Below are 27,088 nucleotides of genomic sequence, written 5' to 3'. Positions count from 1 at the left end.
GAGAGAGAGAGAGAGAGAGAGAGAGAGAGAGAGAGAGAGAGAGAGAGAAAGAGGAGGAAAACAAGGGAAGTGCAGAGAGAAGCGTGCAGTCACCTCACTGACATTTGGGTGAGAGGGAGAGAAGGTCATGTAAAGGAGAAAGGAACAAGGGAAGAGAGAGAGAGTGATTGCACATGGGTTGAATGCTGAACTCGGATTTGAGTCCCATGTGTGTATCAGATGGGGTGTGGCGTTACAAAAAGAGAATGGAAGGAAACGTGAGTGAGTGCCATTAGCCTTTCTGTATGTACGTTCTCTCTCTCTCTCCATCTCTCTCTCTCCCTTTAAAACAGGGCAGCAATGATATCAGATGTCGCTCCACTCAAACAAAGAGCTGTGGTCATAAGAGTCTCCTACCATTAAACAGACCAGGTTTCCCATATGAGTCTTCAACCATTAAACAGACCAGGTTTCCCATATGAGTCTCCTACCATTACACAGACCAGTGGAGGCTGCTGAGGGGAGGACGGCTCATAATAATAGCTGGAACGGAGCATGTGTTTGTGATACAGGCCAGGTTTTCCATATGAGTCTCCTACCATTAAACAGACCAGGTTTCCCATACGAGTCTCCTACCATTAAACAAACCAGGTTTCCCATACGAGTCTCCAACCATTATACAGACCAGGTTTCCCATATGAGTCTCCTACCATTAAACAGACCAGGTTTCCCAAATGAGTCTCCTACCATTATACAGACCAGGTTTCCCATACGAGTCTCCTACCATTAAACAGACCAGGTTTCCCATATGAGTCTCCTACCATTAAACAGACCAGGTTTCCCATATGAGTCTCCTACCATTAAACAGACCAGGTTTCCCATATGAGTCTCCTACCATTAAACAGACCAGGTTTCCCATATGAGTCTCCTACCATTAAACAGACCAGGTTTCCCATATGAGTCTCCTACCATTAAACAGACCAGGTTTCCCATATGAGTCTCCTACCATTAAACAGACCAGGTTTCCCATATGAGTCTCCTACCATTAAACAGACCAGGTTTCCCATATGAGTCTCCTACCATTAAACAGACCAGGTTTCCCATATGAGTCTCCTACCATTAAACAGACCAGGTTTCCATGGTTAGTGTTGACGAAGGAAAATTATATCTAAGCACTTTAAAAAAAAATGTTATCATGGGTCACTCCCTTCAGAAAAAAACATGATCTGTATACAACGTAATTACTGGGTATGCATAGGCCTACTTACACACACACACACACACACACACACACACACACACACACACACACACACACACACACACACACACACACACACACACACACACACACACACACACACACACACACACACACACACACACACACACACACAATAAAGTCGTTGTGGGGATAAAGAGACTGTCATGAATGTATTACTAAGCCAGGGGGCACAACACAGCACGGCAACCATAAGTGACTCTGTTCATAATGACAGTACAGTAATGCTGAGAGGAGATGAAATACAATAACAGCACTATGACAGAGGGGGGCTGTTCCACTGGAAAATAAAGAATACATTTAAATACGCACTTTGAATTATTCAACACACACTCACACATTGTTAGCATACAGTGCATTCAGAAAGTATTCAGACCCCTTGACATTATCCACATTTTGTTGCCTTACAGCCTTATTCTAAAATGGATTAAATAAAAATATGTCCTCATCAATCTAAACACAATAGCCCATAATGACAAAGCAAAAACTGGTTTTTGTAAACGTATTACATATAAAAAACAGAAATACCTTCTTTACATACAGTACCAGTCAAATGTTTGGACACATCTACTCATTCAGGGTTTTTTCTTTACTTTTACTATTTTCTACATTGTAGAAGAATAGTGAAGACATCAAAACGATGAAATAACACATAAGGAATCATGCATTCACGAAAAAAGTGTTAAAAAAATCGAAATATATTTTATATTTGAGATTCTTCAAAGTAGCCACCCTTTGCCTTGATGACAGCTTTGCACACTCTTGGCATTCTCTCAACCAGCTTCACCTGGAATGCTTTTCCAACAGTCTTGAAGGAGTTCCCACATGGCTGCTTTACCTTCACTCTGCGGTTCAACTCATCCCAAACCATCTCAATTGGGTTTGGTCGGGTGATTGTGGAGGCCAGGTCATCTGATGCAGCACTCCATCACTCTCCTTTTTGGTCAAATAGCCCTTACACAGCCTGGAGGTGTGTTTTGGGTCATTGTCCTGTTGAAAAACAAATTATAGTGCCACTAAGCACAAACCAGATGAGATGGGGTATCGCTGCAGAATGCTGGGGTAGCCATACTGGTTAAGTGTGTCTTGAATTCTTTAAAAAAAAATCACTGACAGTGTCACCAGCAAAGCACCCCCACACCATCACACCTCCTCCTCCATGCTTCAAGGTGGGAACCACACATACGGACAATTCTAAATAAATCACTGACAGTGTCACCAGCAAAGCACCCCCACACCATCACACCTCCTCCTCCATGCTTCACGGTGAGAACCACACATGCGGAGATCATCTGTTCAACTACTCTGCGTCTCACAAACACACAGCGGTCGGAACCAAAAATCTCAAATTTGGACTCATCAGACCAAAGGACAGATTTCCACCAGTCTAATGTCCATCCCTTGTGTTTCTTGGCCAAAGCAAGTCTCTTCTTATTATTGGTGTCCTTTAGTAGTGGTTTCTTTGCAGCAATTCAACCATGAAGGCCTGATTCACACAGTCTCCTCTGGGACAGTTTATGTTGAGATGTGTCTGTTACTTGAGCTCTGGGAAGCATTTATTTGGAATGCAATTTCTGAGGCTGGTAACTCTAATGAACTTATCCTCTGCAGCAGAGGTAACTCTGGGTCTTCCATTCCTGTGATGGTCCTCATGTGAGCCAGTTTCATCATAGAGCTTGATGGTTTTTGCAACTTTCAAAGTTCTTAAAATTCTCCGGCTTGACTGACCTTCATGTCTTAAAATAATGATGGACTGTCATTTCTCTTTGCTTATTTGAGCTGTTCTTGCCATAATATGGACTTGGCTTTTTAACAAATAGGGCTATCTTCTGTATACCACCCCTACCTTGTCACATCACAACTGATTTGCTCAAAGAAGGAAAGATATTACACTATTTAACTTTTACCAAGGCACACCTGTTAATTGAAAGGCATTCCAGGTGACTGGGGATGTTTTTCAGCGGCAGGGACGAGGAGACTAATCAGGATCAAGGGAAAGATGAATGGAGCAAAGTACGGAGAGATCCTTGATGAAAACCTGCTCCAGAGCGCTCAGGACCTCAGAGTGCTTGAGAGGATCTGCAGAGAAGAATGGGAGAAATTCCCTAAACATAGGTGCGCCAAGCTTGTAGGGTCATACTCAAGACTCTAGGCTGTAATCGCTGCCAAAAATCCTTCAACAAAGTACTGAGTAAAGGGTTTGGATACTTATGTAAATGTCATATTTCATATTTTTTTTAGACGTTTGCTAAAATTTCTAAAAAAATATTTTTGCTTTGTCATTATGGGGTGTTGTGTGTAGATTGATGAGACATTTATTTTTTAAATCCATTTTAGAATAAGGCTGTAACGTATCAAAATGTGAAAAAAGTCAAGGGGTTTGAATACTTTCTGAATGCACTGTATGCCTGTGTAGTGTGTAGCCCATATCTAGTTGTGGTGTGCTGTGATCTGCACATTATAATGACAATCAAAATCATACAATTGTGCCTTTAAAGCCAGACATTAATTAAGCTTAATTAATCAAGGTTAGGTTAATTGTTTCTAACCTCCAACCACACAGACAGAAAGGGAAAGATGGGCCTAAAGAAAACTAGTGTCAGCTCAGCTGTAACACAAATATTTATCTCCACATCTAGAGCTTGAAACATGTCTTCTTCCCAATCTAACATCTGATAAGTCAAAACTTGTTCGACAAAAATAGCCTGGGGGGAGTATTTTGGCCTAACTACGCGTCTGACAACTTGTTCGGTCTGGGGAGAAAAGACCAGCGCTGCTCAGTGCTTCCCTCTAGCAGTAGAAACGCGAACAGCGCCGTACGTATACCAAATATTACACAGAGAGGTTGGTTCTATGTTTCTGGGAAATTTCGTTAGTCCTTTTGTGATCATGTAAGGCTCATTAAAAAATATATTTGCTATTAATAATGGCAATCCAGGAAACAACAGGATACACCCCAGCCTTCCTCAGTGTTAGGCTTTATAAAATACAATAGCACATAGTTAAATTAATCAATAGGTAGCCTAACATTACCTATTTGGTAAGTGTTCAACCTAATTCTAATAGGCCTAATCTAAACTCAGCAAAAAATACATGTCCTCTCACTGTCAACTGCATATATTTTCAGCAAACTTAACATGTGTAAATATTTGTATGAACATAACAAGATTCAACAACTGAGACATAAACTGAACAAGTTCCACAGACATGTGACTAACAGAAATTGAATAATGTGTCCCTGAACAAAGGGGGGGTCAAAATCAAAAGTAACAGTCAGTATCTGGTGTGGCCACCAGCTGCATTAAGTACTGGAGTGCATCTCCTCCTCATGGACTGCACCAGATTAGCCAGTTCTTGCTGTGAGATGTTACCCCACTCTTCCACCAAGGCACCTGCAAGTTCCTGGACATTTCTGGGGGGAATGGCCCTCACCCTCGGATCCAACAGGTCCCAGGCGTTCTCAATGGGATTGAGATCCGGGCTCTTTGCTGGCCTTGGCAGAAACACTGACATTCCTGTCTTGCAGGAAATCACTCTCAGAATGAGCAGTATGGCTGGTGGCATTGTCATGCTGGAGGGTCATGTCAAGATGAGCCTGCAGGAAGGGTACCACATGAGGGAGGAGGATGTCTTCCTTGTAACGCACAGCGTTGAGATTGCCTGCAATGACAACAAGCTCAGTCCGATGATGCTGTGACACACCGCCCCAGACCATGACAGACCCTCCACCTCCAAATCGATCCCGCTCCAGAGTACAGGCCTCGGTGTAACGCTCATTTCTTCGACAATAAACGTGAATCCAACCATCACCCCTGGTGAGACAAAACCGCGACTTGTCGGTGAAGAGCACTTTTTGCCAGTCCTGTCTGGTCCAGCGACGGTGGGTTTGTGCCCATAGGCGACGTTGTTGCCGGTGATGTCTGGTCAAGACCTGCCTTACAACAGGCCTACAAGCCCTCAGTCCAGCCTCTCTCAGCCTATTGCGGACAGTCTGAGCACTGATGGAGGGATTGTGCATTCCTGGTGTAACTTGGCCAGTTGTTGTTGCCATCCTGCATCTGTCCCGCTGATGTGATGTCCGGATGTACCGATCCTGTGCAGGTGTTGTTACACATGGTCTGCCACTGCGAGGATGATCAGCTGTCTGTCCTGTCTCCCTGTATCGGTGTCTTAGGCGTCTCACAGTATTGAGCATTGCAATTTATTGCCCTGGCCACATCTGTAGTCCTCATGCCTCCTTGCAGCATGCCTAAGGCATGTTCACACAGATGAGCAGGGATCCTGGGAATCTTTCTTTTGGTGTTTTTCAGAGTCAGTAGAAAGGCCTCTTTAGTGTCCTAAGTTTTCATAACTGTGACCTTAATTGCCTACCATCTGTAAGCTGTTCGTGTCTTAACGACCGTTTCACAGGTGCATGTTCATTAATTGTTTATGGTTCATTGAACAAGCATGGGAAACAGTGTTTAAACCCTTTACAATGAAGATCTGTGAAGTTATTTGGATTTTTACGAATTATCTTTGAAAGACAGGGTCCTGAAAAAGGGACATTTCTTTTTTTGCTGAGTTTATGTTAATGAATTAAAACATATTTTAAAAGAAAATGTTCTGTGTTTGCTCTCTGACACTTCTGTGTTCGTTTGATCATTTTGTTGACTTCTCATTTCTACTGGATGTGGACAATTGAATACTCTAACCGTACATTGCTATTGGCTAAGTGGTTAATGGCTGGTTTTACCATAAAACAATCTCTAGTGGATTAGGTAAAACTTTATTTTACAGTCTCTTTTCAACTTGATAGACTACAAAGAAATTGCATTGTAATATGGTAATTACATAATTAGTTCCTATTATAATTTAGTTTATTAAATAAAGCACCACCGTTCTTTAGACCCTTAAATAGATTTCATTTAATTGTATATAAACTACAAGTTAATAAACTATAGTAGAACTAGACTACTTGTAGAATGCAAGTAATTCGTCCTGTTGCGTGTGTGTGTGTGTGTGTGTGTGTGTGTGTGTGTGTGTGTGTGTGTGTGTGTGTGTGTGTGTGTGTGTGTGTGTGTGTGTGTGTGTGTGTGTGTGTGTGTGTGTGTGAGAGAGAGAGAGAGAGAGAGAGAGAGAGAGAGAGAGAGAGAGAGAGAGAGAGAGAGAGAGAGAGACTGGGAATGTGTGTGTTGTGCTGAAAGAAGGTGGGTTATTTCGCTGAGGATCCTGGGTACATAGCTCAATAGTAATGCAGCGAAGAGGACTTTAAACACACATGCATCGCAACAACACAGGGACGAGAGAAAACGGAGAACACACATTGTTGCGCTGGATTTTACGGGTCTCTCTGTACACTGTAAATACGCTTAGTTTAGTTACATTGTATTCACATAATCGCTTCTGTAACCTACCCCATTGATATGACCCCGTCCTGTTTCGCTTGCTTGGGGAGAGAGAGTACAACAACAGGAATGAATTCTAGTTACGCTGTTCTGATCCCCTCGAGTCGGTTTACCGGGAAATGGTAACGTTTGCACCGCATTGGAAGGACCATGGTTGAGGCGAGCAGCAAATTTCTCCTAATTGTAGTCGGCTCCGTCTGTTTTATGCTGATCTTATATCAATACGTCGCGCCCGGGGTTATCAATTTCGGCTCACCACACGGATATTTCACTGAGGAGGACGATGGTGGGGACATTTTCCCTTCCCCTGACCCGCACTACGTCAAGAAATACTACTTCCCAGTCCGGGATTTGGAGCGAACGGTGGAATTTGAAATCAAAGGAGAAGACGTGATAGTTTTTTTACACATTCAGAAGACAGGAGGGACAACGTTCGGGAGACACCTGGTTCAGAATGTGAGGTTGGAGGTTCCGTGTGACTGTAGACCGGGTCAGAAGAAGTGTACCTGTTATCGACCCAACCGAAAAGAGACCTGGTTATTCTCCCGGTTCTCCACCGGTTGGAGTTGTGGCTTACACGCGGACTGGACCGAGCTAAAGAATTGTGTTCCTGGAGTTCTAGATAAAAAGGAGACCAAGATGAAAAATGAAAGGTGAGATAAAATAGGCTAGTTGACTGGTTGTATCAGGCGTGTTGGGCTGGATCAAAAGCGTGCACAGCCTGTGTGTCTCCAACACTTGACAATTGTTGAAGATCATTAATAATCGGGTGGTATGAGCATGTCATTTGGGAGCATGCCTGGACGATTCTCTCTCACTCTGTGTGTGGACTTACTGTAGCAGCAGATCCGGCGCAGTTTGTTTGACAGTGTTTTAATGACAGGCTGTCATATGAGTTTTTACCATATCCGAAGGGATAGATTTATAGGGTAACCTAGCTGTCAACTCCAATTAGCTATAAGAGAATCATGCTGTCGAACTAAGCAGTATTAAAATAGTAGGTCTTGATCCTTCTTCAAAATTGTAGCATATCGAACACTGATGTATAGTTTTAGTGGTTTTGTAAAACGCATGAAACATGTTGAATATTGATTACTGTAAACCATTGAATCAACATTGGATCAGAAATGTTGCAACTACAGTTAGGCCTAAGTTGATGATTCTACTGAAAGAAAACGTTTATTTTGGAAAAGCAGATCTTAGCATGCAGACATGCATTGCTACATAGCTTACTCCTTTATCTTCGGGGATCACTATGCAGGCAGACTGTTAGACAGATTGGCAGAGAAAACTACCATCACTTTAATTCAGAGAAGATTTGGCTCCTGCCCTTCTGTCTGTGTTTCGTCTGTCTGTCTGTGTGGACTTTTGTTGATGTAAGTGGACCCCTGCGGGGTTGACTCCACTCTAATCCGGGTGATTACTTCCGCTGGCTACACACATGCACTGTACTGCTGGTATTCCTGGCACAAGGCTCTGTGATGGTCAGAGGTGATGATGCGTCAAGCTACTCCGGAGGCTGGAGGGAGGATGTTTATCTGCTCTCATCAGTTTCTACACAGTTTACTTTGTGTGTGTGTCTTTGTGTCCTCAACACTATTTTTCTCTCTCTCACCCTCTTTCTTTCACCATCTCTCTCTCTTTCCCTCCTCTCTCTCTCCCCCTCTCCGTCTCTCTCTCTTTCCCTCCTCTCTCTCTCCCCCTCACCATCTCTCTCTCTTTCCCTCCTCTCTCTCTCCCCCTCTCCGTCTCTCTCTCTTTCCCTCCTCCCTCTATCTCCCTCTGTGATGGTGTCATTTTCTAATCAAACAGCAGGCATGCTTTCCGCTTGGTGGCTTTATAGCTGTTGGTCCTCTCGCGCGCTCTCTCTCTCTCTTTCCCCCTCTCCATCTTTCTCTCTTTCCCCCTCTCCATCTCTCTCTCTTCCCCCTATTTCTCTCTCTATTTGTCAGTGTGATTTCTACATTAGGCTAAATGTCTTTTTTCATGGAAGATTTACTGCAATTTCCAAAATGTCTGTTTTACCTAATGGACAACTGTCTGTCCTAATGAATGGCTACAAATGGGAGGAGGGTAAAGAGGAGTGGAGCGGATTGGGGGGGGGGGGGGGGGGGGTGATGAGGGGATGGAAAGGGTAGAGGAGAAAGAGAGTAGAAGAGGATGGTAGTGTAAGAGAAGGGGAGGGCATAGGAAGATGGGAACGAGGGACAGAAGAGGATGAGCGGAGGCATGGGAAAATGGGTAGGGCTTTTGAGGGAAACGATGGAGAAGAGGATGGTGCGAGTGAAGGCGGAGAGTGTTTTGTTTCGTTGCTGTGGAGGGGGAGGATTCAATTAGCATGCCTGTCAATCTGCCTGGATCACTCTCTGTTTAAGCGTCACAACGTAGATCACTGCAGGGTGAACTGTGTGCGGGTGCGTGACTGACCAGACAGGTCGTCGTGTTTTAATCCAATCAGATTATCAGGGATTAATCTTGGGCTGCTCAACATTCCAAAGATGGTTACTCCTTCATCCCTACAATCCCAACACCACATTCCCACACCGGGAATCTCAGTTTTCCTATACCAGTGTGTCTGCGTGTTTGTGTGCACATTTTCCCAGATGAATAATCTTTTAAAAAATTAAGCATTCTACAGTTTTCTTTCTCTCTTTCACTCTTTATTTCTTTCTCTCTCTCTCTCTCTCTCTCTCTCTCTCTCTATCTCTCTCTATGTAGAATACAAGGCAAGCTTTTAGGCAGTTATTAGATGTTTGCAAACAGGTGACAAACACGCACGCATGCATACTCACACACACAAAATCTACACTGAGTGTACAAAACATAAAAACACATGCTCTTTCCATGACATAGACAAGCTATGAGCCCTTATTGACGTCACTTGTTAAATCCACTTCAATCAGTGTAGATGAAGGGGAGGAGACGGGTTAAAGAAGGATTTCTAAGCCTTGAGACAATTGAGACATGGATTGTGTATGTGTGCCATTCAGAGGGTGAATGGGCAAGACAAAATATTTAAGTGCCTTTGAACGGGGTACGGTAGTAGGTGCCAAGCGCACCGGTTTGTGTCAAGAACTGTAACGCTACTGGGTTTTTCACACAACAGTTTCCCGTGTGTATCAAGAATGGTTCACCACCCAGAGGACATCCAGCCAACTTGACACAACTGTGGGACGCATTGGAGTCAACATGGGCCAGCATCCCTGTGGAACGCTTTCCACACCTTGAAGAGTCCATGGCCTGACAAATTGAGGCTGTTCTGAGGGCAAAAGAGGGTGCAACTCAATATTAGGAATATGTTCCTAATGTTTTGTGTATACAGTGTATGTTCAGAATAGTGCAAACATTGTGAAGAGACTGTATGGCTGGGAATGTGCTTCTGTCACTTCTGCTGAAACAGAGGGAGAGAGATGGTGGGGTAGAGGGAGAGAGATGGTGGGGTAGAGGGAGAGAGATGGCGGGGTAGAGGGAGAGAGATGGCGGGGGAGAGGGAGATATGGCAGGGGCGAGAGGATGGGGAGCAGGAGAGAGATGGTTAGAGAGGGAGAGCCTGCACTGTGGAAATTGTCACAGTTTGCTTCATTCTCACTGTCAGTGTCATGGCACTAAGTGTGTGTGTGTGTGTGTGTGTGTGTGTGTGTGTGTGTGTGTGTGTGTGTGTGTGTGTGTGTGTGTGTGTGTGTGTGTGTGTGTGTGTGTGTGTGTGTGTGTGTGTGTAACACACACACGAAAACACAAACAAACAGTCTTGTATAACTAACCTTGTGGGGATACATAGTTCAGTCCCATTCAAAATCCTATTTTCCCTAACCTTAACCCCAAAATATAACCTTAAACCTAACCCTAGCTCCTAACCTTAAACCTAACCCTAGCTCCTAACCTTAAACCTAACCCTAGCTCCTAACCCTAAACCTAACCCTAGCTCCTTAAGCTAATTCTAACAATAATTTGAACCTTAACCCTAAACCCCCTAGAAATACCATTTGACCTTGTGGGGACAAACTGTTTGTTCGTTTGCTATTCTTGTGGGGACTTCTGGTTAAACACACACAAACACTGTGAGGTGAGAGGTTTTCTCTGTGGTGTTATCTCACACAACAAGTTGACGATAGTGATGACAGGACTACTACTAGAGTTGAGCTCTAGTTCACAACCCACCAAAGGGATTGAAATACTGCGCCACTGGGCTCCATCTAGGCTTGTTCTACTCAACATATTTCGATCTGAACATTCCACAATGTTCTGCCATACTGAACGCAACCCTGCTCTTTCTCTCCTAAGGGATTTCTCAGCCCACAGAACACTTAGTCGTGCACTGACTGATTAGCAATTAGCCAACATTTCTATGGTTGTTAATAAGGGCCGCTACTCTAAGCTATGCTTGCAGTGGGAACATGATTACAGCCTATTAATTAGCCTAGCATTTAGCATAGCGTTAGCTGGGCAGCAGTGGAGGCTCCTCAGAGGAGGAAGGGGAGGACCATCCTCCTCAGTGAATTTCATAAAAAATAGTGAAAGCTTACAAAAGTTATCCTTTTTAGTTAATTATGCTAAATATATTCACGTCAGCAAATAATTGATTAAAACTCACTGTTTTGCAATGAAGGTCTACAGTAGCCTCAGCAGCACTCTGTTGGGTAGCATCATGGTGTAGCCGGAGGACAGCTAGCTTCGGTCCTCCTCTGGGTACATTAATGGTTATCACCCCCTTCTATAGACTTACACAGTAATTATGACAACTTCCAGAGGACGTCCTCCAACCTACAGTATCAGAGCTCTTTCAGCAATAACTGACCCAGCTGTCCACCCAATCAAAGGATCAGATAATTCATCTACTACTGAAAGCATAAGCTACAGCTAGCTAGCACTGCAGTGCATAAAATGTGGTGAGTAGTTGACTCAAAGAGAAAGAAAAGAGTTGAACAGAAAAGCAAGAGCGAGAGAGCTATATTTCTTAATATTTTTTTTGTTTCACTTACTAAGCTAGCATTGAATGCAGGTAACTAGTTTAGCCTACTCAAACACCCGGCTCAAACAGAGAGTGATGCTATGTTAGCTAGCTGGCTATGGCTATCCAACACGAACTCTTTCAAGTCAATTATTCATTTATTGCCACCGGTGCCCGCCGATGAAACTGCTTGCTACTGACTGTACACTGTACTGCATGATTATAGTGGGTTTACTAGCACGTTAGTCCTAGTAACTATGTTGACTATGACATGACAGTGATGTATTTTGTATGCGGTTAGCGGTCATGATATGAAGGTTTGGCTTGGAAAGGTTTTTTTCGCCTGGTCACAGACACCTGATGTGTTGTGCACTGAAGTCCACAAGCGAAGGGAAAAGGTGAGAGGAGGAGAGCGTGTAAATAGATGCGAAAAGGAATTATATACAGTGACAGTCAAAAGTTTGGACACCTACTCATTCAAGGGTTTTTCTTTATTTTTACTATTTTCTATATTGTAGAATAATAGTGAAGACATCAAAACTATGAAATCACACCAATGGAATCACGTACTAACCAAAAAAGTGTTAACCAAATAAAAATGCATTTTACATTATTCAAAGTAGTTACCGTTTGCCTTGATGTCAGCTTTGCAATGGAAAAAACATATTTAAAAATATATATATATATATTTTGTTGCTTTGCACACTCTTTGGCATTCTCTCAACCAGCTTCATGAGTCACCTGGAATGCATTTCAGGTAACAGGTGTGCCTTGTTAATTTGTAGAATTTAATTCCTTCTTCATGTGTTTAAGCCAATCAGTTGTGTTGTGACAAGGTAGGGGTGGTATACAGAAGATAGCCCAATTTGGTCAAAGACCAAGTCCATATTATGTCAAGAACAGCTCAAATAAGCAAAGAGAAATTATGAAACTGGCTCTCATGAGAACCGCCACAGGAAAGGAAGACCCAGAGTTACCTCTGCTGCAGAGGATAAGTTCATTAGAGTTAACTGCACCTCAGATTGCAGCCCAAAGAAATGCTTCACAGAGTTCAAGTAACAGACAACACTTCTCAACATCATCTGTTCAGAGGAGGATGCGTGAATCAGGCCTTCATGGTCGAATTGCTGCAAAGAAACCACTAAAGGACACCAATAAGAAGAAGAAGAGACTTGTTTGGGCTAAGAAACACGAGCAATGGACATTAGACCGGTGAAAATCTGTCCTTTGGTCTGATAAATCCAAATTTGAGATTTTTGGTTCTGACCGCTGTGTCTTTGTGAGACGCAGAGTAGGTGAACGGATGATCTCCGCATGTGTGGTTCCCACCGTGAAGCATGGAGGAGTGGGTGTGATGGTGTGGGGGTGCTTTGCTGTTGACACTGTTAGTGATTTATTTAGAATTCAAGGCACACTTAACCAGCATGGCTACCACAGCATTCTGCAGCAATAGGCCATCTGATCTGGTATGCGCTTAGTGGGACTATCATTTGTTTTTCAACAGGTCAATGACCCAAAACACACCTCCAGGCTGTGTAAGGGCTATTTGACCAAGAAGGACAGTGATGTAGCGCTGCATCAGATGACCTGGCCTCCACCATCACCTGACCACAACCCAATTTGAGATGGTTTGGGATGAGTTGGAACGCAGAGTGAAGGAAAAGCAGCCAACAAGTGCTCAGCATATGTGGGAACTCCTTCAAGACTGTTGGAAAAGCATTCCTCGTGAAGCTGGTTGAGACAATGCCAATAGTGTGTAAAGCTGTAATCAAGGCAAAGGGTGGCTACTTTGAAGAATCTCAAATATAAAATATATTTTCATTTGGTTAACACTTTTTTTGTTTTCTACATGATTCCATATGTGTTATTTCATCGTTTTGATGTCTTCACTTTTATTCTACAATGTAGAAAATAGTAAAACTAATAAATGAGTAGGTGTGTCCATACTTTTGACTGGTACTGTATATACAACGAGCTGTTTGTATGTGGCTGCTATGAAAGTGAACTGTGTTTGCGTGTGATCAGGGGTGTATTCATTGCGCCGATTCTGTTGAAAAACGTTTCTTAAATGGAAGCAAATGGAATGAAATGGGGATAAACATACTTGAATTTGTCCAATAGAAGTTCTCGTTTTGCAACTGTTGGACTAATGATTACACTCTAGATCAGCTAGATGCAGGCAAGTGTGTGCAAGGAGTTATTGAATGTGTCACTGTCTGTCACCTTAATTACTCAAGATTCTCTCGAGCTGTGCACCTACATTGTGAACTGTCTTTCATAGGCTAGGTTGTAGCAACCTCATGATGGGTACAGGGAAAATTTGGGAGTCATGTAGTAGGCTAAACCTATCGATGTTACATTGAACTGGGTGAAAGGAATATGAATGACAGTCATCCAACATGCTGTAATAGAAATAAGGCCATGTTCATGATAAAAATAATCATCCTCCCTCATCATAATTGGCACCGACCGCCGCTGCTGGCCAGTGACTGATTAGCAAGAAGAAGGCATTTATTTGGTGTGTGCGTGTGGCGGTTAGGGGAAGAATGTGAACAGAGCCCATGATCTGACAGCCATGCTAATTGAATTGTGGGAAGATGCAAATTCCAGACTGTGACACCCACAGACGGACCTACTGAACTCCTCAAAAAGGATTCATTATTAAGACAATGTAGTCTCGCCCATCTCTCTCTCTCCCTCCTTCCCGCTCTCTCTCCTTCCCTACATTTCCTATCCACTCTCTTTCACATCTCTCTCTGTCTCTCTGTGAAGGGTGTTGTTTATTTTGTCATCCTGTTGTTATCTGTTCCCTGTGTGCCAGTTTCCTTCACAGAGGGGAAATGATGCTTCAGGCTCAGGAAGTGCTTAACCTCTCTGGTACAAGTGGGACACTAGCGTCCCACCTCGACAACAGCCAGTGAAATTGCAGGGTGCCAAATTCAAAACAACAGAAATCCCATAATTAAAATTCCTCAAACATACAAGTATTATACACCATTTTAAAGATAAACTTCTTGTAAATCCAACCACAGTGTCCGATTTCAAAAAGGCTTTACGGAGAAAGCACACCATGCGATTATGTTAGGTCAGCGCCTAGTCACAGAAAACCATACAGCCATTTTCCAGCCAAGGAGAGGGCTCACAAAAGTCAGAAATAGCGATTAAATTAATCACTAACCTTTGATGATCTTCATCAGATGGCACTCATAGGACTTCATGTTACACAATACATGTATGTTTTGTTCGATAAAGTTCATATTTATATCCAAAAATCTGTTTACATTGGCACGTTATGTTCAAAAATGCATTGTCTCAAACAAACATCCGGTGAAAGTGCAGAGCCACATCAAATTACAGAAATACTCATCATAAACATTGATCTAAGATACAAGTGTTTAACATACATTTAAAGATAAACTTCTCCTTAATGCAACCGCTGTGTCAGATTTCAAAAAGGCTTTACAGCGAAAGCACTCGACGCGATTATGTTATGTCTGCGCCTAGCCACAAAAATCATACAGCCATTTTCCAGCCAAGGAGAGGGCTCACAAAAGTCAGAAATAGCATTAAAATGAATCACTTACCTTTGATGATCTTCATCTGGTGGCACTCCCAGGTCTCCATGTTAGACAATAAATGTTCGTTTTGTTCGATAATGTCCCTCTTTATGTAAAGAAAACTCAATTTTGTTGGTGCGTTTAGTTCAGAAATCCAAAGGCACAATGTGCGCTCTCAACATCAAGACGAAAAGTCAAAAAATTACAATAAAAGTAAGTAGAAACATGTCAAACGATGTTTAAAATCAATCCTCAGGTTGTTTTTGTCATAAATAATCACTAATATTTCAACCAGACAAAAGCTTCGTCAATAGGAAAGGAGAAACAAGAAATGCGTGCTCCCGATCATGCGCAGGACTCATGGCCTCTCATTGAAAGTGCTGTATCTCCCTAATTTTTCAGAGTAAAAGCCTGAAACAATGCCTAAAGACTGGCCACATGTAGAGGAAGCCATAGATATTGTGAACTGGGTCCCAAGGCTTTGTATGGTGGATAGGCTTTCAATGGAAAAACAGATAGTACTTCAAAATAATAGTACTTCCTGGTTGGATTTTCCTCAGGTTTTCACCTGCCATATCAGTTCTGTTATACTCACAGACATTATTTTAACAGTTTTGGAAACTGTATAGTGTTTTCTATTCAAATCTACTAATTATATGCATATCCTAGCTTCTGGGCCTAAGTAGCAGGCAGTTTAATTTGGGCACGCTTTTCATCCAAAATTCCGAATGCTGCCCCCTACCCTAGTGAAGTTATCTCCAAATGATTTTGAGATAGATACACTATATGCACAAAAGTATTGGACACCCCTTCAAATGAGTAGATTTGGCTATTACAGCCACACCCATTGCTGACAGGTGTATAAAATCAAGCACACCCCCATGCAATCTCCATAGACAAACATTGGCAGTAGAATGGCCTTTGTTTTTACCTTTTAACTAGGCAAGTCAGTTAAGAACAAATTCTTATTGACAATAACAGCCAAACCCAGACAACGCTGGGCCAATTGTGCGCCACCCTATGGGATTCCCAATCAAGGCCGGATATGATGCAGCCTGGATTCAAACCAGGTGCTGCAGTGACGCCTCTTGCACTGAGATGCAGTGTCTTAGACCACTGCGCCACTCGGGAGCCTTACTGAAGACCTCAATGACTTTAAATGTGGCACAGGCATAGGATGCCACCTTTCCAACAAGTCAGTTCATCAAATTCCTGCCCTACTAGAACTGCGCCGGTCAACTGTAAGTGTTGGTATTGTGAAGTGGAAATGTCTAGGAGCAACAATGGCTCAGCCGCAAAGTGGTAGGCCACACAATCTCACAGAACGGGACCGCTGAAGCGTGTAGCGCGTAAAAATCGTGGGTCCCCGCAGCAATGTTCCAACATCTAGTGGAAAGCCTTCCCAGAAGAGTGGAGGCTGTTATAGCAGCAAAGGGGGGACCAACTCCATATTAATGCCCATGATTTTGGAATGAGATGTTCGATGAGCAGATGTACACATACTTTTGGTCATGTAGTGTATATACACACACACACCTAGCTCTGCATCACAGAGCACTGGAGATTTTCATCATGGGTAGAGAAGCAAGGAAGGACACTGAATGTGGGTACGTGTGTGTGCATGCATGCATGTCTGTGTGTTTCCCCCACCACTCCTCTCTCTCTCGCTTCACTGCTTCTATTCTGACTCTTGACTTCAAAGACACACATACACACACAAGCTCCATTCACCAGTTACTCATCACTGACACAGCCTATTCAGACTAGGCTAAAAGAGGGAGGGGGGGGAGAGTAGGGGAGTGTATGAAAAGAGAGGGGGGGAAGACGGGGAGTGTATGAAAAGAGAGGGGGGAGACGGAGAGGTGTATGAAAAGAGAGAGGGGGGAAGAGAGGGGGAGTGTATGAAAAGAGAGAGGGGGAAGACAGGGTTGAGTGTATGAAAAGAGAGAGGGGGAAGACGGGGGGAGTGTATGAAAAGAGAGGGGGGGAGATGGAGAGGTGTATGAAAAGAGAGAGGGGGGGGAAGAGAGGAGGAGTGTATGAAAAGAGAGAGGGGGGAAGATGGGGGAGTGTATGAAAAGAGAGAGGGGGGAAGACAGAGGAGTGTATAAAGAGAGAGAGGGGGAAGACGGAGGAGTGTATAAAAAGAGAGGGGGGGAAGACGGAGGAGTGTATAAAAAGAGAGAGGGGGGAAGACAGAGGTGTGTATAAAAAGAGAGAGGGGGGAAGACAGAGGTGTGTATAAAAGAGAGAGGGGGAAGATGGAGGAGTGTATAAAAGAGAGAGAGGGGAAGACAGAGGAGTGTATAAAAAGAGAGGGGGAAGACGGAGGAGTGTATAAAAAGAGAGGGGGGAAGACGGAGGAGTGTATAAAAGAGAGAGGGGGGAAGACGGAGGAGTGTATAAAAAGAGAGAGGGGGAAGACGGAGGAGTGTATAAAAGAGAGAGGGGGGAAGACAGAGGAGTGTATAAAAAGAGAGAGGGGGAAGACGGAGGAGTGTATAAAAGAGAGAGGGGGGAAGACAGGAGTGTATAAAAGAGAGAGGGGGGAAGACAGAGGAGTGTATAAAAAGAGAGAGGGGGGAAGACAGAGGAGTGTATAAAAAGAGAGAGGGGGGAAGACAGAGGTGTGTATAAAAGAGAGAGGGGGGAAGACGGAGGAGTGTATAAAAGAGAGAGGGGGGAAGACAGAGGAGTGTATAAAAAGAGAGAGGGGGAAGACGGAGGAGTGTATTAAAAGAGAGAGGGGGGAAGACAGAGATGTGTATAAAAGAGAGAGGGGGAAGACGGAGGAGTGTATAAAAGAGAGAGGGGGGAAGACGGAGGAGTGTATAAAAGAGAGAGGGGGGAAGACGGAGGAGTGTATAAAAAGAGAGAGGGGGGAAGACGGAGGAGTGTATAAAAGAGAGAGGGGGGAAGACAGAGGAGTGTATAAAAAGAGAGAGGGGGAAGACGGAGGAGTGTATAAAAGAGAGAGGGGGGAAGACAGAGAAGTGTATAAAAAGAGAGAGGGGGAAGACGGAGGAGTGTATAAAAAGAGAGAGGGGGGAAGACGGAGGAGTGTATAAAAAGAGAGGGGGGGAAGACAGAGGTGTGTATAAAAAGAGAGAGGGGGGAAGACAGAGGTGTGTATAAAAGAGAGAGGGGAAAGACGGAGGAGTGTATAAAAGAGAGAGGGGGGAAGACAGAGGAGTGTATAAAAAGAGAGAGGGGGAAGACGGAGGAGTGTATAAAAAGAGAGGGGGGAAGACGGAGGAGTGTATAAAAGAGAGAGGGGGGAAGACGGAGGAGTGTATAAAAAGAGAGAGGGGGAAGACGGAGGAGTGTATAAAAGAGAGAGGGGGGAAGACAGAGGAGTGTATAAAAAGAGAGAGGGGGAAGACGGAGGAGTGTATAAAAGAGAGAGGGGGGAAGACAGAGGAGTGTATAAAAAGAGAGAGGGGGAAGACGGAGGAGTGTATAAAAAGAGAGGGGGGAAGACAGAGGAGTGTATAAAAAGAGAGAGGGGGGAAGACGGAGGAGTGTATAAAAAGAGAGAGGGGGGAAGACAGAGGTGTGTATAAAAAGAGAGAGGGGGAAGACGGAGGAGTGTATAAAAAGAGAGAGGGGGAAGACGGAGGAGTGTATAAAAAGAGAGAGGGGGGAAGACAGAGGAGTGTATAAAAAGAGAGAGGGGGGAAGACAGAGGTGTGTATAAAAAGAGAGAGGGGGAAGACGGAGGAGTGTATAAAAAGAGAGAGGGGGAAGACGGAGGAGTGTATAAAAAGAGAGAGGGGGGAAGACAGAGGTGTGTATAAAAAGAGAGAGGGGGGAAGACGGAGGAGTGTATAAAAAGAGAGAGGGGGAAGACGGAGGAGTGTATAAAAGAGAGAGGGGGAAGACGGAGGAGTGTATAAAAAGAGAGAGGGGGAAGATGGGGGGAGTTTATGAAAAGAGAGAGGGGGAGTGTATGAAAAGAGAGAGGGGGAAGACAGGGGGAGTGTATGAAAAGAGAGAGGGGGAGTGTGTGAAAAGAGAGCGAGGAGAAGAAGAAAAGTGAGTGCACAAGAGAGAAGATCCGCTTCTTTACCGCAGGGGACCTCTGAGTCACAAAGCAGAGCTGATAAACACACACACACACACACACACTCAGCCACACACAATGTAGTCTGAACCTATCCCCGTGCGTGTACACTCACTCACACACACATGTGCCCGTACCTGATGATTTGGCACATGGTCATAATGTTTGTGCTTGTCAAACACTCACACCCACTAACTAATGATCTCCTCCACACCCACCCCCGTCTGTTCCTCCTCCTCTTCTCTCCTTCTTTATCTACTCTCTCTTTCTTTTCTCCTCATCAGATGACACAAAGTGCTGTCTCGATAATCCCTCGCCCCACCTGGAGGGTGTGTGTGTGTGTGTGTGGACTCCTGCTGAGTAGCAATACCCAGTGACCTGAAAAATAGCAGCTTCCCAGCCATCACAGACAGGGGGGGTGGGGGGGAAAGATGGAGAGAAGAAGGCAGAGAGAGCAAGGAAGAGGAGAAAGACAGAGAGAGAGAGATGCTACATTAGAATCAGTCTCTCCTCTCTTCTCCATAACATCTGAGTCTTTTAACAACCCGCACTGTCTGAGACCCACACACACACACATACACACACAGAGACTCTATAATTAAAAAGGCTGGCAGTTTTTGACTAGTATGATGTTTTTGTGTGCGCGAGTCATACGAAAATGTGTGTGTGATTGAAGTGGTGATGTCACTGTGTTGCGTTTGGTCTTTCACATGGCCCGTTGTCTCCTCCCTGTCATGAGCTCTTTGGTATCTCCTTCATTCCTTTGTTTTTCTCCTTCACACTATTAGTTTCATGTAAATGTCAGTCAACAGTGCCTGAAGAGAGCTTTCTGAACTCAGTCACCCACAATGCCTTTTGCCTATAGTTCAGTTTAGAGTGTGTGTGTGTTTTTATAAATAATTGTTTCTTTTGTGTTTGTCTGTTATGGCTGTGTGGGTTTGATTGGACCTCTTCTCATTAATAAGCCTGTGTCCTGACTGGTGCATGTTAAATGCCGCGTGTGTGTGTGTGTGTGTGTGTGTGTGTGTGTGTGTGTGTGTGTGTGTGTGTGTGTGTGTGTGTGTGTGTGTGTGTGTGTGTGTGTGTGTGTGTGTGTGTGTGTGTGTGTGTGTGTGTGTGTGTGTGTGTCTCCAGATTTGTTTGAGGAGTCAGTCAGTGATGTTGATATAAGCCCAGGGCCAGCCTCATCATGCCTAGACACAGCTAACCAGAATGACAAGCCGTACTACAGACACAACTACAGTCCCCAATACTGCACTCATCAGACCTCTGGGAGGGAGAGAGAGAGGGAGGGAGGGAAGGAGAGAGATGGGGAAGGAGGGAGAAGAAGAGATGGGGAGGGAGAGGGTGGGCGAGAAAGAGAGAGAAAGTCACTAGGAAAAGGAATGTTTCATCACCTCCCCCAGTGTGGAATGTTAATCGCCACAACGAGGGTAACCCTTTTGTGTGTGACTGATGATCACAGAAAGGCTCATAGACACACATCTAGAATTTAACACAGCAGCTGGCCTATTGGTTACAGAGTTGGGCCAGTAACCGAAAGGTTACCAGTTCAAACCGACGAAGTGAAAAATCTGACGTTCTTCCTTTAACCCGGACAACAGCAGCTCCCCGGACATCCACTGTGGCAGCCCCTCACACCTCCCGTTTTAGAGGGGTTGGGTCACAAGCGGATGTCTACGTTTCGGTTGGACCTTGTGTGCAATTGACGATAAAAAAATGTTGCCCTTCAATTTAAACGTACACACACTCAAATGGTTATTCTGCAGCCTACTATGCTGGCTTCATATTACAAGTGTAGGAACAAGCTGTTGGACAGAGTTTTGAAACCATTGCATCAATATGTTTGTCTAACTTCTCTCTCTCTGGCATCCTGTTGGTCATTTGTTGACCTCCATATCAGGTGTGTGTGTGTGTGTGTGTGTGTGTGTGTGTGTGTGTGTGTGTGTGTGTGTGTGTGTGTGTGTGTGTGTGTTCTCGTTTTTGAGATCGTATTAGGACCTCAACTTATATAAACACCTTCCATATTAGGACCTTTGACCAAGTTAGGTCCAAAACCATGGTCTCAACTAGGGAAACCATTGGAATAGCCTGCAAATAGCATGCTAATATGCCTGGTTTGAAAATCACACAAAACTGTCAGGGTCCTAAGAAGGGGGTATTTTTGTAAGCCACCTGGTGGTAACATACCATACTGCAGCGTATCAAAACAAATCAAATCAAATGTTCTTGTCACACACACACACACACACAGTCTTGTATTTGTAACCATTTTAGGACACATTGTAGTAATATCTAACAAGTAATCTAGCAATTCAACAACAACCGTTCCAGAACAACTACCTAATACACACAAATCAAGTAAAGGGATGGAATAGAATATATACATATAAATATATGGATGAGTAATGACCGAGCGGCATAGGCAAGATGCCATATATGGTATAACATACCGTATATAAAGACACATGGTTAGCAGATGTTATTGTGGCGAACGCTGTAAATCAGTCAGTTCTTAACGTAAAGACTTGAAACTCAGGATTCTGTAAAAGCCTACCCCAATGAGGATATGTGTTTATTTTCAGCTTCCTGTGACAACCGGAAGTGCCTTGAATTGGGGTCATAGGGGCTGTTTCAAAGGGTTAAAAAGGTCACATCTTTCTAAAATGTCATGTGTGTGATTAGGCAACCCTCATGAACCGGTACATATTATAAAAACAGATTTTTATCTGGTTTTTTTGGCTCTTTTTGGAGGACTTACAAGTTCCACCTAGGTAGTGCTATGTATCCATGTATAGTCTGAATTTAATATATTTCCAGATTATGGTTTGGGGCCATATACAGAGCCACATATGTGAAGAGCAGCTGTCTCTGACGTTTTTGGGGAACGATATTGACATCCAGAAAGGTCTTAGCACAAGGCCCAAAACGAAGCCTGACCTAAATGTGAGGTGCTTTTGGGTGACAGCGGCAGAACCGTTGAGGCTAGAAGCACAATTCAATCACAGGAACCTTCCCAAGGTCCTCCCGATCTGTGCAAGCCTAACCTTGACAGTGTGGAATTAACCCTTAACAGTGAAAACAGGGTGTTTTCTTCTAACAGTTTACATTGACATCTCTCCCCATAGGAATACATTGCCTGCTGCCCTAAATTCAACCTGATGCCTATGTGGGTTATGATTGCCATCTCAAGCTGTCTTCAATGACAATCCATCAGGCCACTATGAGGATTACCTGTGTTGAGTTTAAGCTTCCTAGAGCAACCGGAAGTGGTTAAATTACCCTAAAAGTGGTTTTGATATACCCAACCTGCAGTTTGTATAAACACTGAGTTCAACCCTCTGTAAATCAGTCAGTTCTTAACGTAAAGACTTGAAACTCAGGATTCTGTAAAAGCCTACCCCAATGAGGATATGTGTTTATTTTCAGCTTCCTGTGACAACCGGAAGTGCCTTGAATTGGGGTCATAGGGGCTGTTTCAAAGGGTTAAAAAGGTCACATCTTTCTAAAATGTCATGTGTGTGATTAGGCAACCCTCATGAACCGGTACATATTATAAAAACAGATTTTTATCCGTTTTTTTTGGCTCTTTTTGGAGGACTTACAAGTTCCACCTAGGTAGTGCTATGTATCCATGTATAGTCTGAATTTAATATATTTCCAGATTATGGTTGGGGGCCATATACAGAGCCACATATGTGAAGAGCAGCTGTCTCTGACGTTTTTGGGGAACGATATTGACATCCAGAAAGGTCTTAGCACAAGGCCCAAAACGAAGCCTGACCTAAATGTGAGGTGCTTTTGGGTGACAGCGGCAGAACCGTTGAGGCTAGAAGCACAATTCAATCACAGGAACCTTCCCAAGGTCCTCCCGATCTGTGCAAGCCTAACCTTGACAGTGTGGAATTAACCCTTAACAGTGAAAACAGGGTGTTTTCTTCTAACAGTTTACATTGACATCCCTCCCCATAGGAATACATTGCCTGCTGCCCTAAATTCAACCTGATGCCTATGTGGGTTATGATTGCCATCTCAAGCTGTCTTCAATGACAATCCATCAGGCCACTATGAGGATTACCTGTGTTGAGTTTAAGCTTCCTAGAGCAACCGGAAGTGGTTAAATTACCCTAAAAGTGGTTTTGATATACCCAACCTGCAGTTTGTATAAACACTGAGTTCAACCCTCTGTAAATCAGTCAGTTCTTAACGTAAAGACTTGAAACTCAGGATTCTGTAAAAGCCTACCCCAATGAGGATATGTGTTTATTTTCAGCTTCCTGTGACAACCGGAAGTGCCTTGAATTGGGGTCATAGGGGCTGTTTCAAAGGGTTAAAAAGGTCACATCTTTCTAAAATGTCATGTGTGTGATTAGGCAACCCTCATGAACCGGTACATATTATAAAAACAGATTTTTATCCGTTTTTTTTGGCTCTTTTTGGAGGACTTACAAGTTCCACCTAGGTAGTGCTATGTATCCATGTATAGTCTGAATTTAATATATTTCCAGATTATGGTTGGGGGCCATATACAGAGCCACATATGTGAAGAGCAGCTGTCTCTGACGTTTTTGGGGAACGATATTGACATCCAGAAAGGTCTTAGCACAAGGCCCAAAACGAAGCCTGACCTAAATGTGAGGTGCTTTTGGGTGACAGCGGCAGAACCGTTGAGGCTAGAAGCACAATTCAATCACAGGAACCTTCCCAAGGTCCTCCCGATCTGTGCAAGCCTAACCTTGACAGTGTGGAATTAACCCTTAACAGTGAAAACAGGGTGTTTTCTTCTAACAGTTTACATTGACATCTCTCCCCATAGGAATACATTGCCTGCTGCCCTAAATTCAACCTGATGCCTATGTGGGTTATGATTGCCATCTCAAGCTGTCTTCAATGACAATCCATCAGGCCACTATGAGGATTACCTGTGTTGAGTTTAAGCTTCCTAGAGCAACCGGAAGTGGTTAAATTACCCTAAAAGTGGTTTTGATATACCCAACCTGCAGTTTGTATAAACACTGAGTTCAACCCTCTGTAAATCAGTCAGTTCTTAACGTAAAGACTTGAAACTCAGGATTCTGTAAAAGCCTACCCCAATGAGGATATGTGTTTATTTTCAGCTTCCTGTGACAACCGGAAGTGCCTTGAATTGGGGTCATAGGGGCTGTTTCAAAGGGTTAAAAAGGTCACATCTTTCTAAAATGTCATGTGTGTGATTAGGCAACCCTCATGAACCGGTACATATTATAAAAACAGATTTTTATCCGTTTTTTTTGGCTCTTTTTGGAGGACTTACAAGTTCCACCTAGGTAGTGCTATGTATCCATGTATAGTCTGAATTTAATATATTTCCAGATTATGGTTGGGGGCCATATACAGAGCCACATATGTGAAGAGCAGCTGTCTCTGACGTTTTTGGGGAACGATATTGACATCCAGAAAGGTCTTAGCACAAGGCCCAAAACGAAGCCTGACCTAAATGTGAGGTGCTTTTGGGTGACAGCGGCAGAACCGTTGAGGCTAGAAGCACAATTCAATCACAGGAACCTTCCCAAGGTCCTCCCGATCTGTGCAAGCCTAACCTTGACAGTGTGGAATTAACCCTTAACAGTGAAAACAGGGTGTTTTCTTCTAACAGTTTACATTGACATCTCTCCCCATAGGAATACATTGCCTGCTGCCCTAAATTCAACCTGATGCCTATGTGGGTTATGATTGCCATCTCAAGCTGTCTTCAATGACAATCCATCAGGCCACTATGAGGATTACCTGTGTTGAGTTTAAGCTTCCTAGAGCAACCGGAAGTGGTTAAATTACCCTAAAAGTGGTTTTGATATACCCAACCTGCAGTTTGTATAAACACTGAGTTCAACCCTCTGTAAATCAGTCAGTTCTTAACGTAAAGACTTGAAACTCAGGATTCTGTAAAAGCCTACCCCAATGAGGATATGTGTTTATTTTCAGCTTCCTGTGACAACCGGAAGTGCCTTGAATTGGGGTCATAGGGGCTGTTTCAAAGGGTTAAAAAGGTCACATCTTTCTAAAATGTCATGTGTGTGATTAGGCAACCCTCATGAACCGGTACATATTATAAAAACAGATTTTTATCCGTTTTTTTTGGCTCTTTTTGGAGGACTTACAAGTTCCACCTAGGTAGTGCTATGTATCCATGTATAGTCTGAATTTAATATATTTCCAGATTATGGTTGGGGGCCATATACAGAGCCACATATGTGAAGAGCAGCTGTCTCTGACGTTTTTGGGGAACGATATTGACATCCAGAAAGGTCTTAGCACAAGGCCCAAAACGAAGCCTGACCTAAATGTGAGGTGCTTTTGGGTGACAGCGGCAGAACCGTTGAGGCTAGAAGCACAATTCAATCACAGGAACCTTCCCAAGGTCCTCCCGATCTGTGCAAGCCTAACCTTGACAGTGTGGAATTAACCCTTAACAGTGAAAACAGGGTGTTTTCTTCTAACAGTTTACATTGACATCTCTCCCCATAGGAATACATTGCCTGCTGCCCTAAATTCAACCTGATGCCTATGTGGGTTATGATTGCCATCTCAAGCTGTCTTCAATGACAATCCATCAGGCCACTATGAGGATTACCTGTGTTGAGTTTAAGCTTCCTAGAGCAACCGGAAGTGGTTAAATTACCCTAAAAGTGGTTTTGATATACCCAACCTGCAGTTTGTATAAACACTGAGTTCAACCCTCTGTAAATCAGTCAGTTCTTAACGTAAAGACTTGAAACTCAGGATTCTGTAAAAGCCTACCCCAATGAGGATATGTGTTTATTTTCAGCTTCCTGTGACAACCGGAAGTGCCTTGAATTGGGGTCATAGGGGCTGTTTCAAAGGGTTAAAAAGGTCACATCTTTCTAAAATGTCATGTGTGTGATTAGGCAACCCTCATGAACCGGTACATATTATAAAAACAGATTTTTATCCGTTTTTTTTTGGCTCTTTTTGGAGGACTTACAAGTTCCACCTAGGTAGTGCTATGTATCCATGTATAGTCTGAATTTAATATATTTCCAGATTATGGTTGGGGGCCATATACAGAGCCACATATGTGAAGAGCAGCTGTCTCTGACGTTTTTGGGGAACGATATTGACATCCAGAAAGGTCTTAGCACAAGGCCCAAAACGAAGCCTGACCTAAATGTGAGGTGCTTTTGGGTGACAGCGGCAGAACCGTTGAGGCTAGAAGCACAATTCAATCACAGGAACCTTCCCAAGGTCCTCCCGATCTGTGCAAGCCTAACCTTGACAGTGTGGAATTAACCCTTAACAGTGAAAACAGGGTGTTTTCTTCTAACAGTTTACATTGACATCTCTCCCCATAGGAATACATTGCCTGCTGCCCTAAATTCAACCTGATGCCTATGTGGGTTATGATTGCCATCTCAAGCTGTCTTCAATGACAATCCATCAGGCCACTATGAGGATTACCTGTGTTGAGTTTAAGCTTCCTAGAGCAACCGGAAGTGGTTAAATTACCCTAAAAGTGGTTTTGATATACCCAACCTGCAGTTTGTATAAACACTGAGTTCAACCCTCTGTAAATCAGTCAGTTCTTAACGTAAAGACTTGAAACTCAGGATTCTGTAAAAGCCTACCCCAATGAGGATATGTGTTTATTTTCAGCTTCCTGTGACAACCGGAAGTGCCTTGAATTGGGGTCATAGGGGCTGTTTCAAAGGGTTAAAAAGGTCACATCTTTCTAAAATGTCATGTGTGTGATTAGGCAACCCTCATGAACCGGTACATATTATAAAAACAGATTTTTATCCGTTTTTTTTGGCTCTTTTTGGAGGACTTACAAGTTCCACCTAGGTAGTGCTATGTATCCATGTATAGTCTGAATTT

General features: G+C 43.5%; 1 protein-coding gene across 1 annotated transcript in view; it reads left to right on the top strand.

Annotated features, from left to right (window-relative positions):
* The first annotated feature begins 6,500 nt into the window (after positions 1 to 6,500).
* Positions 6,501 to 27,088, top strand: part of LOC120033544 (heparan-sulfate 6-O-sulfotransferase 1-A-like) — a 44,351-nt gene continuing 23,763 nt past the window's right edge. The window contains exon 1 of the mRNA XM_038979935.1: positions 6,501 to 7,301. Coding sequence (XP_038835863.1) covers positions 6,799 to 7,301 — 503 coding nt within the window. The 5' untranslated portion in view covers positions 6,501 to 6,798. The remainder of the gene's footprint in view (positions 7,302 to 27,088) is intronic.

Source organism: Salvelinus namaycush, chromosome 40 (genome assembly GCF_016432855.1).
Source record: "Salvelinus namaycush isolate Seneca chromosome 40, SaNama_1.0, whole genome shotgun sequence".
Classification (NCBI taxonomy): domain Eukaryota; kingdom Metazoa; phylum Chordata; class Actinopteri; order Salmoniformes; family Salmonidae; genus Salvelinus; species Salvelinus namaycush.
Note: the sequence above shows the minus strand (reverse complement) of the source record. Positions and strands in the feature narration are given on the sequence as shown.